The sequence below is a fragment of the Oncorhynchus mykiss genome, chromosome 31 (genome assembly GCF_013265735.2).
Source record: "Oncorhynchus mykiss isolate Arlee chromosome 31, USDA_OmykA_1.1, whole genome shotgun sequence".
Classification (NCBI taxonomy): Eukaryota; Metazoa; Chordata; class Actinopteri; order Salmoniformes; family Salmonidae; genus Oncorhynchus; species Oncorhynchus mykiss.
Genome location: NC_050571.1, coordinates 22,897,962 through 22,913,557, shown reverse-complemented (window position 1 = coordinate 22,913,557; position 15,596 = coordinate 22,897,962). Strand labels below are relative to the sequence as shown.

The 15,596-nt window shown below is 43.2% G+C and overlaps 1 protein-coding gene across 1 annotated transcript in view; it reads right to left on the bottom strand.

Annotated features, from left to right (window-relative positions):
* Positions 1 to 1,109: 1,109 nt before the first annotated feature.
* LOC110504406 (peroxisome proliferator-activated receptor gamma coactivator 1-beta) overlaps positions 1,110 to 15,596 on the bottom strand; it is a 112,729-nt gene continuing 98,242 nt past the window's right edge. The window contains exons 5-12 of the mRNA XM_036970536.1: positions 11,255 to 12,233; positions 10,970 to 11,015; positions 6,748 to 6,812; positions 4,915 to 5,509; positions 3,776 to 3,851; positions 3,234 to 3,352; positions 2,975 to 3,108; positions 1,110 to 2,805 (exon numbers count right to left, since the gene is read on the bottom strand). Coding sequence (XP_036826431.1) covers positions 2,714 to 2,805; positions 2,975 to 3,108; positions 3,234 to 3,352; positions 3,776 to 3,851; positions 4,915 to 5,509; positions 6,748 to 6,812; positions 10,970 to 11,015; positions 11,255 to 12,233 — 2,106 coding nt within the window. The 3' untranslated portion in view covers positions 1,110 to 2,713. The remainder of the gene's footprint in view (positions 2,806 to 2,974; positions 3,109 to 3,233; positions 3,353 to 3,775; positions 3,852 to 4,914; positions 5,510 to 6,747; positions 6,813 to 10,969; positions 11,016 to 11,254; positions 12,234 to 15,596) is intronic.

Sequence of the window (15,596 nt, the reverse complement as noted above, 5' to 3'; positions counted from 1 at the left end):
CGAGGCGAGAAGTGGGAGATTTAGCGTTGAAACCAAGCTGACCTCCTTCACCTATCAGAGAGCTTGGGAGAAGTAAACAAGTGTTTCAGAGTAGAAGGAAGATAGAGAATAAAAAGTGTGAGAGAGAACCCGAGAAGAAGAGGGAAGGAAAGGGAAGAGGGAAGGAGAGGGAATAGGGAAAGAGAGGGAAGGAGAGGGAAGAGGGAAGTAGAGGGAAGAGGAAAAGAGAGGGGAGGAGAGGGAAGAGGGAAGGAGAGGGAATAGGGAAAGAGAGGGGAGGAGAGGGAAGAGGGAAGGAGAGGGAATAGGGAAAGAGAGGGAAGGAAAGGGAAGAGGGAAGGAGAGGGAATAGGGAAAGAGAGGGGAGGAGAGGGAAGAGGGAAGGAGAGGGAATAGGGAAAGAGAGGGGAGGAGAGGGAAGAGGGAAGGAGAGGGAATAGGGAAAGAGAGGGAAGGAAAGGGAAGAGGGAAGGAGAGGGAATAGGGAAAGAGAGGGGAGGAGAGGGAAGAGGGAAGTAGAGGGAATAGGGAAAGAGAGGGAAGGAAAGGGAAGAGGGAAGGAGAGGGAATAGGGAAAGAGAGGGAAGGAGAGGGAAGAGGGAAGGAGAGGGAATAGGGAAAGAGAGGGAAGAGGGAAGGAGAGGGAATAGGGAAAGAGAGGGAAGGAGAGGGAAGAGGGAAAGAGAGGGGAGGAGAGGGAAGAGGGAAGTAGAGGGAATAGGGAAAGAGAGGGGAGGAGAGGGAATAGGGAAAGAGAGGGGAGGAGAGGGAAGAGGGAAAGAGAGGGAAGTAGAGGGAATAGGGAAAGAGAGGGGAGGAGAGGGAATAGGGAAAGAGAGGGAAGTAGAGGGAATAGGGAAAGAGAGGGAAGGAAAGGGAAGAGGGAAGGAGAGGGAATAGGGAAAGAGAGGGGAGGAGAGGGAAGGAGAGGGAATAGGGAAAGAGAGGGAAGGAGAGGGAAGAGGGAAGGAGAGGGAAGAGGAAAAGAGAGGGAAGGAGAGGGAAAGAGAGGGAAGGAGAGCGAAGGAGAGAGAAGTGGGAAGGAGAGGAAAGAGACGGAAAGAGAGGGAAGGAGAGGGAAGGAGAGGGAAGAGGGAAGGAGAGGGAAGGGAGAGGGAAGGAGAGGGAAGAGGGAAAGAGAGGGGAGGAGAGGGAAGGAAGGAAAGGTAAAGGGAAGGAGAGGGAAGCAGAGGGAAGGGGGAAGGAGAGGGAAGGAGAGCAAATGGGGTTGACGTGCTTGACTGATGTAGTACCATCCATACCTCTGGGAAATTTCAACAGACTTCAACAGGGTTGATATCCCACCACCCCTCTCTCTCAGGTGTTAATGGTAGTATTACCTCTACCATCATCAGATACAGAGGTAGTTCCCCTGTACGGTGAGCCTCGGACTCGCTCTCCCTCAGCTACACAGCTGGCTGTATCACAAAAGACACAGGCTGCATTAGAGCTCTATTAAAGAATACAGAGGCTTGGATTCATATAATAACAATCATCCTAATAATAATCACTTGGATTCAGGCAGGGGCTCTACATTCTGATCATTCAGGTGTGCATTCCATTACTAAAGTTTAGGGTATATCTGGAACTTGTAGTACATCTCTGATTCTACTCTGTGCTTGAATAAGTTGACTTACTGACTGAGTCACATGTTCCAAAAGTACAAAGATGGATTTTGTGATTTTCTTCAGAGAGTGAGTGAGTTTTCATAGGGTAAATATGCCTTGAACTTTACTTCATGACATAATAGCATTGGTTGTCATAACCCCATTTATGTGTTGGCAGGATAGGAAGTGACTGCCATCCTAGATTAGTGTTAGCACAGCGTTTCCCAAACTCGATCCTGGTCCCCCCTTGGTGCACGTTTTGGGTTTTGCCCTAGCACTACACAGATAATTCAAATAATCAAAGCTTGATGATGAGTTGGTTATTTGAATCAGCTGTGTAGTGCTAGGGCAAAAAAATAGATGTGTACCCAGGGGGGGCCCAGGACCGAGTTTGGAAAACGCTGTGTTAGCAGGTTGTCTATCTCTTCAGCAGTGGGAACCTTCAGAGTAAAGCAGGCAGAGTAGGGGGAACAAGTAGAGAGAAGAAACAGTATTACCTCGTTAAGAGTGCATAGATTCAATTAAGGAAGCACTAAAATGACATAAATCAAGATTTTTTTCTTTTCATTTTCGATTAGTAAACTCTTTTAAGTTATTAAAATGATTTTTCTGCTATTGTATTTTATGTCATAACACAGATAGTTTTAACATCCACAAGTTTGCTAATATAGAGCAGGCTCGTTATATACTGTACGACGTAACATCCAATACAGCTGAGCTTGCAGTTGCACCAGTAGTGACCAAGGGGGTACAAAAAAACGACACACACGCAGACACACACACCACAATGACCAACGGAGGGAGAAACATTTGTTACAAAGGTCTCGCCCGCCTGCACGCCAACTCCCAATGGTGCGAGAACGAGTCACGAATAAGTCATGAACACAGACAGGAAGCAGCTTTTGTGTTCAGAGAGTTTCTATGTTGTTTGGTTGCTTTTCCCTCCATCCCTCCAACCCCCGCTAGCTTCCTCGGTAGTATCCTCAGTCAAAAGAGACAAGGTCCGTTTCTTATTCCAATGTTAAAAATGTAAACATGACGAGGTGCCTTGGTTGAGGTACTGAGGCAAGTCTGGGGGTTCTAAGGCGAGGCCAGCCGAGTCCCCGTCAGCGATGCAGGCTCTTCTGGGCCTCCTTCAGCAGGGTGTCAAAGTCCAGGGCGTCATACTTGCTCTTTACCGGCCCTGGTCCCGCTTCGTCTGGACAGAAAAAGCTCTGTTAGAACAGTCATCATGGCTACATCCAACTCCATTACATCAATGTTACAGAGAGAGAGAAATAGATACTACACATGAAGTATCTTAGCACTGTCAACAGTTCACACTCCTTAACATTTTACATTCATGTTGTGACTGTATCTCTGCATACCCAGATCAATGTATCTCTTCCTGCTGAGCCTGTGCATGCCACCCCCTCTGTTCTGGAAGAGCGGCTCTCGTCTGTGCTTCTGGTTCTGCTGGCCACTGGGCGCTTGACGAAACTTGATGACTCCACAACGCTCCCTATGGACACACACACACACACACAAAGACAGAAAGATGCATTTCAGGCAGACAGGCCAGGCAGGCAGATAGGCAGACAGGGCAGGCAGGCAGACAGGCCAGGCAGGCAGATAAAATGGACCTACTCGTTTTTGGTGATGACTTTGCAGTCCTCTGGGTCGCCAAAGGCCTCGAAGCGTTTGCGCAGCATAATTTGTGTGACGCTGCTCGGCAGGTTGTGAATGTAGAACACTTGGCAGTTGTCCTAGGCAACGACACCATGGTAACCGTCAGAACAAGACACTTGCTGCAGTGGCAAAGCACGCCTACTTCACACATACACTACTGTTCAAAAACTTGGGGTGCACATTTTAGAGTGGCCTTTTATTGTCCCCAAAATAAGGTAGACCTGTGCAATGATCATGCTGTTTAATCAGCTTCTTGATATGCCACATATAGATTATCTTGGAAAAGGAGAAATGCTCACTAACAGGGATGTAAACACATTTGAGCACAACATTTTAGAGAAATAAGCTTTTTGTGTGTATGGGACATTTCTGAGATATTTTATTTCAGCCCATGTAAACATGGGACCAACACTTTACATGTTGCATTTACATGTTTATTCAGTGTACATAACAGGGTTGTATGACTTTGTTAAAACTCATAATGGAATAACTGATGTTACCTCGTCAATTTGAATCCCAGACTTGGAGATTTTGTTCCCCTGCTTGTCTCCGTGGCACGTCTCAGAGTTCTCGCAGCTGAGGAGAGAGAGACACAAGGCAGAGATATTAGACAGGAGCGAATGGAAGAACCTGAGTCACATAACAATGAGAAGAGCCACAGGACTCCTGGCTGACTGTTAATCAGAATGATCAGGGACTCTTTACACGACACTATTTTGATGACTCAAACTAGGTAAAGAGTCTGATCTAGATTCAAATCTCTCTTTAAAGGCCCAGTGTAGTCAAACACTTTATTTTCCTGTGTTTTATATATATTTCCACACTATGAGGTTGGAATAATACTGTAAAATTATGATTAATGCCCTTTTAGAGTAAGAGCTGTTTGAAAAGGCCGCCTGAAATTTCAGCCTGTTTTGATGGGATGGAGTTTTGGCCTGCCTGGTGACATCAACAGGCGGTAAAATAGTTTATAGACCAATAAGAAACAGGGTTCCAAACCTATCTGCCAATAACAGATCGCTTTCAGTTTTCCCCTCCCCACTACTAGTAATTATTGCTTGAGAAATTGCTCTTTGCTAAGAAGCTATTTCCGTTTATTTTTTACAATTTTAATTGAAAATAATCACAGTAAGGCTCTTAATTATTACCCAGAAATTATTTGATATTGAGGTAAAGCAGATGCATTGGACGTTTAAGAGATGTCTCCCACACTACCTCCGGAGGTAGACATCTACCACATGCATGTCCCACATGTCCCTGCAGGAATAACCTTAATACCAGTAGACAGCATTTTTACTGTTAGCCAAATAGAAAATTAAAGGCTTAAAATATCCTCACATTTGTGAATCATTGCATTAATCAAGTGTGCAACACTATGTGCAATATGGTTGATATGAGAAGCTCCTGTATAGTTTGAATTGCTATTCCTATTTGGTTTGTCTATATACTACGGTATTTACGGTATGCTAATAGATACACACACACACACACACACACGAGGCAGGAATGTGGCTTGGGCCACACCACATCCAAGACTAGTGTAAACAGAAAAGTTGCAAATCTGATATTGAAGAGAGATAGATCTCACTAGACATATTTTACTAATGTAAATCCGTATATCTTTGGCTTATATTCTCACCTGATGTCAGGCTTACTGCTAGGGGAGTGGGGCTGGCAGAAGCTGGAGTGGAGGATGGGGGAGGGAGAGCGGGAGCAGAGGGAGGAGTGCTCCCCCTCTTCATCTGACTTGTGGGGTGATATAGCATGGGGCGATCCTGATTGGGGTGATTCCGCGGTCGCCCTCCGTCTGTCCCCCTTGCTGTCAGCCCTGGTACCGTTACTCAGGTACTCTGGTACCTTGGAGAAGAGTTTGTCTTCACGCTGATGTCCATGCCTCTCGCCCCCCAGCGCCTTTTCCCCCTTAGGCTCTGGCCCTTCAGAAGAAGAGTGTCCGAACAGAGAGTGGGACAGCATGGCGGCGGTTCTCTTCCGACGCTCCCCCAGGCTCAGCAGGCAGTAGTCGTGGTCTCCAAACGTCTGGTGGACTTTGGGATCTGCATCGCTGGCCTGGCCCATCTTGCGGAGCTGAGCGTAGAGTTCGGTCTGCTCGGGGAACTTGCGGGAGTTGGCCCGGGAGAGCCAAGAACCCTTCGGGGGGGACTCTCCTTTCCCCTCAGGCTTGAACAGCTCATCCTCCACAGGCTTGTGAGGGGGGGTGGTGGGAGGGGTGAGGCCTGAAAACACACGCCACTCTCATAAGTCATGTGGTTTCAAACAGCTCTGATGGGTTAACATCAGAAAAACATCAACGATTCACAGACAGTGAATGTTAATGATCAACTGTTACTGGTTGTACTATCTGTTACTGAACTGAGTAACTGTCTGGTTATGACAGCGACATTGCAGAATAGCTGTCTTTCAACGGCTTTCCTAATAGAACAAATTGCTTTGAGGCTGTTACATCGTAAACATTACAGTAGCACAGCATCTTTGTTATGGCACAAGGCAGGCACACAATGATTTTGACTGAATATTTGACTTTCAATTGTTAAATGTTATGGATTTTGAGGACGATATCAGTGGCAGTCACTGCATTGTGATATCTGTTTTCTCTGCTACCCAAGTAGCTATGGAAGCAAATGACATTTACCCAAGATGACATTTACCCAGGAATAGAGTGTAGTCATGCTCTTTCCAACACAATACAAATACATTTCCCCTCTCCTCTACCACTCTACTACTAAGCTGTTAGCCACACTATCTCTATAGTACATTATGTTACAGTACATATCTACAGTACATTATGTTACAGTACTATATCTACAGTCTACAGTACATTATGTTACAGTACTATATCTACAGTCTACAGTACATTATGTTACAGTACTATATCTACAGTCTACAGTACATTATGTTACAGTACTATATCTACAGTCTACAGTACATTATGTTACAGTACTATATCTACAGTCTACAGTACATTATGTTACAGTACTATATCTATGACAGATACACTGGTCTATAGTACATTATGTAACTGTACTATATCTACAGTACATTGTTACAGCACTATATCTACAGTACATTGTTACAGTACTATATCTACAGTACATTGTTACAGTACTATATCTACAGTACATTGTGTTACAGTACTATATCTACAGTCTACAGTACATTATGTTACAGTACTATATCTACAGTCTACAGTACATTATGTTACAGTACTATATCTATACCAGATACACTGGTCTATAGTACATTATGTAACTGTACTATATCTACAGTACATTATGTTACAGTACTATATCTACACTAGATACACTGGTCTACAGTGCATTATGTTACAGTACTATGCTACTTCTGACAGACACAATAGGATATACATCCAAACTCCTGCTCCCATCCAGTCTCGTGAAGTCAAGGTGTAAAAGACGTCACAATGATCAACACTGACTCAAAGCCCCAACATTACCTGCTGTGCCACACAGGTCCACGCTGAGAGTCTGCTCAAATGGCTTGTTGGCATACTGGGTATCTCTGATCATGGGGATGAGAGAGAGAGATTTACTTTAATTGAATTGAGAGAGGGAGACAGAGAGAGAGAGAGAGAGAGAGAGAGAGAGAGAGAGAGAGAGAGAGAGAGAAAGAGAGAAAGATTACAGAGTCATCATCAAGGCCAGGGGAAGGGGTGTGGGAGTTGGGGTAGAGGGGATGGGAGGGGGACAAAGCATACTGCTGAGTGCTGAATTGATGTTTCTTTAGGATTTCTTAAGGTGCTATGCAGGTTTAATAGGGTTCATGAGGGTTCAGTAGGGTTTATGAGGGTTTGGTAGGATTTATGATGGTTTGGTAGGGTTTAGTAGGGTTTGTTAGGGTTTATGATGGTTTGGTAGGGTTTATGATTTTTAGTAGGGTGTATGAGGGTTTAGTAGGGTTTATGAGGGTTTATTATAGTTTGAGGCTTTAGTATTGTTTATGAGGGTTTAGTAGGGTTTATGAGAGGTTAGTGGGGTTTATGAGGGTTTATGAGAGGTTAGTGGGATATATGAGGGTTTAGTAGGGTTCATGAGGGTTTAGTAGGGTTTATGAGGGTTTAGTATAGTTTATGAGGGTTTAGTAGGGTTTATGAGGGGTTAGTGGGGTTTATGAGGGTTTAGTAGGGTTTATGAGAGGTTAGTGGGGTTTATGAGGGGTTAGTAGGTTTTATGAGGGTTTAGTATGGTTTATGAGGGGTTAGTATGGTTTATGAGGGTTTAGTATAGTTTATGAAGGTTTAGTAGGGTTTATGAAGGTTTAGTAGGGTTTATGATGGGTTAGTAGGGTTTATGAGGGTTTATGAGGGTTTAGTAGGGTTTATGAGGGGTTAGTAGGGTTTATGAGAGGTTAGTGGGGTTTATGAGGGTTTAGTATGGTTTATGAGGGTTTAGTATGGTTTATGAGGGTTTAGTAGGTTTTATGAGGGGTTAGTAGGGTTTATGAGGGTTTAGTATGGTTTATGAGGGTTTAGTATAGTTTGAGGGTTTAGTATTGTTTATGAGGGTTTAGTAGGGTTTATGAGAGGTTAGTGGGGTTTATGAGGGTTTAGTATGGTTTATGATGTTTTAGTAGGGTTTATGAGGGGTTAGTAGGTTTTATGAGGGTTTAGTAGGGTTTATGAGGGTTTAGTATAGTTTATGAGGGTTTAGTACGGTTTATGAGGGTTTAGTATGGTTTATGAGGGTTTAGTAGGGTTTATGAGAGGTTAGTATGGTTTATGAGGGTTTATGAGGGTTTAGTGGGGTTTATGAGGGGTTAGTAGGGTTTATGAGGGTTTAGTAGGGTTTATGAGGGTTTAGTAGGGTTTATGAGGGGTTTATGAGGGTTTAGTATGGTTTATGAGGGTTTAGTATGGTTTATGAGGGTTTAGTAGGGTTTAGTATGGTTTAGTAGGGTTTATGAGAGGTTAGTGGGGTTTATGAGGGGTTAGTAGGTTTTATGAGGGTTTAGTATGGTTTATGAGGGGTTAGTATGGTTTATGAGGGTTTAGTATAGTTTATGAAGGTTTAGTAGGGTTTATGAAGGTTTAGTAGGGTTTATGATGGGTTAGTAGGGTTTATGAGGGTTTATGAGGGTTTAGTAGGGTTTATGAGGGGTTAGTAGGGTTTATGAGAGGTTAGTGGGGTTTATGAGGGTTTAGTATGGTTTATGAGGGTTTAGTATGGTTTATGAGGGTTTAGTAGGTTTTATGAGGGGTTAGTAGGGTTTATGAGGGTTTAGTATGGTTTATGAGGGTTTAGTATAGTTTGAGGGTTTAGTATTGTTTATGAGGGTTTAGTAGGGTTTATGAGAGGTTAGTGGGGTTTATGAGGGTTTAGTATGGTTTATGATGTTTTAGTAGGGTTTATGAGGGGTTAGTAGGTTTTATGAGGGTTTAGTAGGGTTTATGAGGGTTTAGTATAGTTTATGAGGGTTTAGTACGGTTTATGAGGGTTTAGTATGGTTTATGAGGGTTTAGTAGGGTTTATGAGAGGTTAGTATGGTTTATGAGGGTTTATGAGGGTTTAGTGGGGTTTATGAGGGGTTAGTAGGGTTTATGAGGGTTTAGTAGGGTTTATGAGGGTTTAGTAGGGTTTATGAGGGGTTTATGAGGGTTTAGTATGGTTTATGAGGGTTTAGTATGGTTTATGAGGGTTTAGTAGGGTTTAGTATGGTTTATGAGGGTTTAGTATGGTTTATGAGGGTTTAGTAGGGTTTATGAGGGTTTAGTAGGGTAGGGTTTATGAGGGTTTAGTAGGGTTTATGAGGGTTTAGTAGCGTTTATGAGGGGTTTATGAGGGTTTAGTAGGGTTTATGAGGGTTTATGAGGGTTTAGTAGGTTTTATGAAGGTTCATGTTTGAAGTTTGTATTATTTTCATTGCGTATGTGAGCATTCCCTTTTTCCTGTCATGTTTTTCTTTACAGCCGTCTGTGATTGGTATTACAGTACAAGCTACGTCTCCTATTGAGGGCTATCTGCGATCTGTGTTACCATGAAAGGCTTCTGTGGAGTGCTTTGGGGATATTACAGAGTCTACAAAGAAGCAACAAACTCTCTGAGAACCACATAACATCACAGTAATTTTACACATGGAAGAGTTCCAGAAGTGAACATTAAAAAGAGCTTTGTGATTGCTGACTCTGGACAGATGGGCTAGCAGTATACAGTTGAAGGCAGAAGTTTACATACACTTAGGTTGGAGTCATTAAAACTCATTTTTCACTCCACTCCACAAATTTCTTGTTAACAAACTATAGTTTTGGCAAGTCCGTTAGGACATCTACTTTGAGGATGACACAAGTCATTTTTCCAACAATTGTTTACAGACACATTATTTCACTTATAATTCCCTGTATCACAATTCCAGTGGTCAGAAGTTTACATACACTAAGTTGACTGTGCCTTTAAACAGCTTGGAATTTTTTTAGAAAATGATGTCATGGCTTTAGAAGCTTCTGATAGGCTAATTGACATCATTTGAGTCAATTGGAGGCGAACCTGTGGATGTATTTCAAGGCCTACCTTGGGAAAATCAAAAGAAATAGTACGCAAGTATAAACACCATGGGACCACGCAGCCGTCATACTGCTCAGGAAGGAGACGCAGATGAAAGTACTTTGGTGTGAAAAGTGCAAATCAATCCCAGAACAACAGCAAAGGACCTTGTGAAAATGCTGGAAGAAACAGGTACAAAAGTATCTATATCCACAGTAAAACGAGTCCTATATCGACATAACGTGAAAGACCGCTCAGCAAGGATGAAGCCACTGCTCCAGTACTGCCATAAAAAAGCCAGACTACGATTTGAAACGGCACATGTGGACAAAGATTGTACTTTTTGGAGAAATGTCCTCCTGTCTGATGAAACAAAAATATAATTATTTGGCCATAATGACCATCATTATGTTTAGGAGGAAAAAGGGGGAGGCTTGCAAGCTAAGAACACCATCCCAACCGTGAAGCACGGGGGTGGCAGCATCATGTTGTGGGGGTGCTTTGCTGCAGGAGGGACTGGTGCACTTCACAAAATAAATGGCATCACGAGGAAAGAAAAATTATGTGGATATATTGAAGCAACATCTCAAGACATCAGTCAAGAAGTTAAAGCTTGGTCGCAAATGGGTCTTCCAAATGGACAATGACCCCAAGCACACTTCCAAAGGACAACAAAGTCAAGGTATTGGAGTGGCCATCACAAAGCTCTGACCTCAATCCTATAGAACATTTGTGGGCAGAACTGAAAAAGCGTGTGCGAGCAAGGAGGCCTACAAACCTGACTCAGTTACACTAGCACTGTCAGGAGGAATGGGACAAAATTCACCCAACCTATTGTGGGAAGCTTGTGGAAGGCTACCCGAAATGTTTGACACAAGTTAAACAATTTAAAGGCAATGCTACCAAATACTAATTGAGTACATGTAAACTTCTGAACCACTGGGAATGTGATGAAAGAAATGAAAGCTGAAATAAATCATTATCTCTACTATTATTCTGACATTTCACATCCTTAAAATAAATTGCTGATCCTAACTGACCTAAGACAGGGAATATTAACTAGGATTAATTGTCAGGAATTGTGAAAAACAGAGTTTTAACGTATTTGGCTAAGGTGTATGTAATCTTCCAACTTCAACTGTATGTGTTGTAGTGTTTAGGAATGTAGTATCGAAAACAAACCCTGTAGATATGGGAATCAGCGGCAGACAGAGGCAGCTGCGTTTCACTGCAATAAGGAAAACAACAGAAAGAGTCAATGGTACCAGTGATTACATGCATGGTCAGAGAACACCACAGCAGATCTAGCAGGTGTAGAAACAGCCTTTTGCTTGGCACGCTGTGTAACAATGCTGGGGCTCTCCATTTTTCAGTCACGTCAAATTGAACAAAGATGATGCATGATGGAGTCATGTGGACTAACACAACAGGATTGTTGTAGAGAGCTTAGGACTTCATCTTCCTTACCGTTTTGACAGCAGATGTTATCGGGTTCAACTGTGTCTGCCGTGGTTTGGGAAGAAGTACTGTTGTTAGGGGTGGTGGTGTCTTTCTCCAGGCCGTGTCCCATGGGGTGTTTGACCGCCATGTCCTCCTCGCCAAGGTGCCCGGCTCCCGACACAGGCTCGACCCTCATCCGGCCAGCACGCACCTTCTTGGCGAAGCGGCTGGGGAAAGAGGCGAGCCTGCGGGAGCGGCGGACAGAGAAAGACGCGTCCTCCAGATCGGGGCTCTTAGGGGCCTCTAGGGACCTGTCGCTCTCGGAGTCTTTTCTAAGCTCTGGTTTGGTCGAACGGGCAGCCGGAATGGGGGTCTCAGTCTTTCTGTCCTGCGCTGCTTTGGGGATAGCTCCTCTGTTATGGGTGTAGGGGGGGCTGTGGAGTCTGTAAGGCTTGCTCACATCAAAGGATTTGACCGTTTCGAGCAGTTCGCGCAGAAGAGAGTTGGCTTTGAACTCCCGTCTGCGGGTGAAGGCGTGGCGCGGCCGAGGGGCGCAGATCTGGGCCTGGGTTGCAGCCTTGTGACAGTTTAGGGAGATACGAGCAGGAGGGTACTCAGGCCTGGCCCTGCGTACCTGGCCTGGGCACTCACGCTCCTTGCGCTCCCAGATGGCCTGCTTGCGCATGGGGAGGCAGTATGTGTGCATGTACTTGATGAGCTCCACCACAGAGCGCATTTCTTTCTCAGAGGAGAACTGGGGCTTGGAGGGCTCAGGCGGGGTGGAGCTTTCACCCTCACTGCTCGAGGTCTCCTCCTCTTCTTCTTCCTCCTCGGACTCACTGTCCTCCTCATCATCATCTTCCTCCTCCTCCCCGTCCTCCTCTGTGTCAGCTGAAGGAGTGTCCTCGGCCTCCTGTGCGGTGGTCAGGTGCCGGTGGAGCTCTGTGCACAGACGTCCAGCTGGTCGCACCGCTCGGGGCTTACGCTCATGATGTGTGCTTTCACGCTGCAGAAAGAAACAGAGAGAAAGAGATGGGTTACTACCTGCCAACATGACCTTGGTGAGTCTCTGTGCACCGCATGATCCAAGAGATTAAGGAATAACTTCTACGTCTAGTCTTTGACTACATACCGTACAGCGTGAACAAGTCATGACTACATACTAGGGCTGGGCGATATACCATATTTTACAATATACCGGTATTGATGTAGGGACCGGTTAGGGTTTTTACTTCACCTTCTATACCGGTATTTGAATGTTTAGTTTGCTAAATGTGATACGCCATGTGTAATGTCAATTTTTATAGTTTACTTCGCTACTTGAGTCATCTCTCTCCGCTCTTTCTCTCCATGCCACTTTCCACACAGACTTAGCCACGCCCCCTGTCACTCAGAGCACATTTGATGTTCCTCAACCACCAGACACTTGCATTCAGTCTGCATGGTCAATGCAGCACATGCAACAATGTTGATGACAACAATGCTGTTTCCACTTTGCTTCTGAATATAAATCCACCAGCGATCTATAATGACACTATTAGTTTGTGTTTCTTACATCAGCAAACAGCTAGTTTGTCTTTTCTTAGCAAGTTGCAACATAGAAAGAAGAACTCATAACTACATACCATACAGAGTGAACAACTCATAACTACATACCATACAGAGTGAACAACTCATGACTACATACCGTACAGAGTGAACAACTCATGACTACATACCATACAGAGTGAACAACTCATGACTACATACCATACAGAGTGAACAACTCATGACTACATACCGTACAGAGTGAACAACTCATGACTACATACCGTACAGAGTGAACAACTCATGACTACATACCATACAGAGTGAACAACTCATAACTACATACCATACAGAGTGAACAACTCATGACTACATACCGTACAGAGTGAACAACTCATGACTACATACCATACAGAGTGAACAACTCATGACTACATACCATACAGAGTGAACAACTCATGACTACATACCGTACAGAGTGAACAACTCATGACTACATACCGTACAGAGTGAACAACTCATGACTACATACCATACAGAGTGAACAACTCATGACTACATACCGTACAGAGTGAACAACTCATGACTACATACTGTACAGAGTGAACAACTCATAACTACATACCATACAGAGTGAACAACTCATGACTACATACCATACAGAGTGAACAACTCATAACTACATACCATACAGAGTGAACAACTCATAACTACATACCATACAGAGTGAACAACTCATAACTACATACCATACAGAGTGAACAACTCATAACTACATACCATACAGAGTGAACAACTCATAACTACATACCATACAGAGTGAACAACTCATAACTACATACCATACAGAGTGAACAACTCATAACTACATACCATACAGAGTGAACAACTCATAACTACATACCATACAGCGTGAACAACTCATGACTACATACCATACAGAGTGAACAACTCATGACTACATACCATACAGAGTGAACAACTCATAACTAAATACCATACAGAGTGAACAACTCATGACTACATACTGTACAGAGTGAACAACTCATGACTACATACCATACAGAGTGAACAACTCATGACTACATACCATACAGAGTGAACAACTCATGACTACATACCGTACAGAGTGAACAACTCATGACTACATACCATACAGAGTGAACAACTCATAACTACATACCATACAGAGTGAACAACTCATGACTACATACCATACAGAGTGAACAACTCATGACTACATACTATACAGAGTGAACATCACATGACTACATACCATACAGAGTGAACAACTCATGACTACATACCATACAGAGTGAACAACTCATAACTACATACCATACAGAGTGAACAACTCATGACTACATACCATACAGAGTGAACAACTCATAACTACATACCATACAGAGTGAACAACTCATGACTACATACCATACAGAGTGAACAACTCATGACTACATACCATACAGAGTGAACAACTCATAACTACATACCATACAGAGTGAACAACTCATGACTACATACCGTACAATGAACAACTCATGACTACATACCGTACAGAGTGAACAACTCATGACTACATACCGTACAGAGTGAACAACACATGACTACATACCGTACAGAGTGAACAACTCATGACTACATACCGTACAGAGTGAACAACTCATGACTACATACTGTACAGAGTGAACAACTCATGACTACATACCATACAGAGTGAACAACTCATAACTACATACCGTACAGAGAACAACTCATGACTACATACCGTACAGAGTGAACAACTCATGACTACATACCATACAGTGAACAACTCATGACTACATACCATACAGAGTGAACAACTCATGACTACATACTGTACAGAGTGAACAACTCATGACTACATACTGTACAGAGTGAACAACTCATGACTACATACTGTACAGAGTGAACAACTCATGACTACATACCATACAGAGTGAACAACTCATGACTACATACCGTACAGAGTGAACAACTCATGACTACATACCGTACAGAGTGAACAACTCATGACTACATACCATACAGTGAACAACTCATGACTACATACCATACAGAGTGAACAACTCATGACTACATACCATACAGAGTGAACAACTCATGACTACATACCGTACAGAGTGAACAACTCATGACTACATACCGTACAGAGTGAACAACTCATGACTAAATACCATACAGAGTGAACAACTCATAACTATATACCATACAGAGTGAACAACTCATGACTACATACCATACAGTGAACAACACTTGACTACATACCATACAGAGTGAACAACTCATGACTACATACCGTACAGAGTGAACAACTCATGACTACATACCGTACAGAGTGAACAACTCATGACTACATACTGTACAGAGTGAACAACTCATGACTACATACCATACAGAGTGAACAACTCATAACTACATACCATACAGAGTGAACAACTCATGACTACATACTGTACAGAGTGAACAACTCATGACTACATACTGTACAGAGTGAACAACTCATGACTACATACTGTACAGAGTGAACAACTCATGACTACATACTGTACAGAGTGAACAACTCATGACTACATACTGTACAGAGTGAACAACTCATGACTACATACCATACAGAGTGAACAACTCATGACTACATACTGTACAGAGTGAACAACTCATGACTACATACTGTACAGAGTGAACAACTCATGACTACATACTGTACAGAGTGAACAACTCATAACTACATACCATACAGAGTGAACAACTCATGACTACATACTGTACAGAGTGAACAACTCATGACTACATACTGTACAGAGTGAACAACTCATGACTA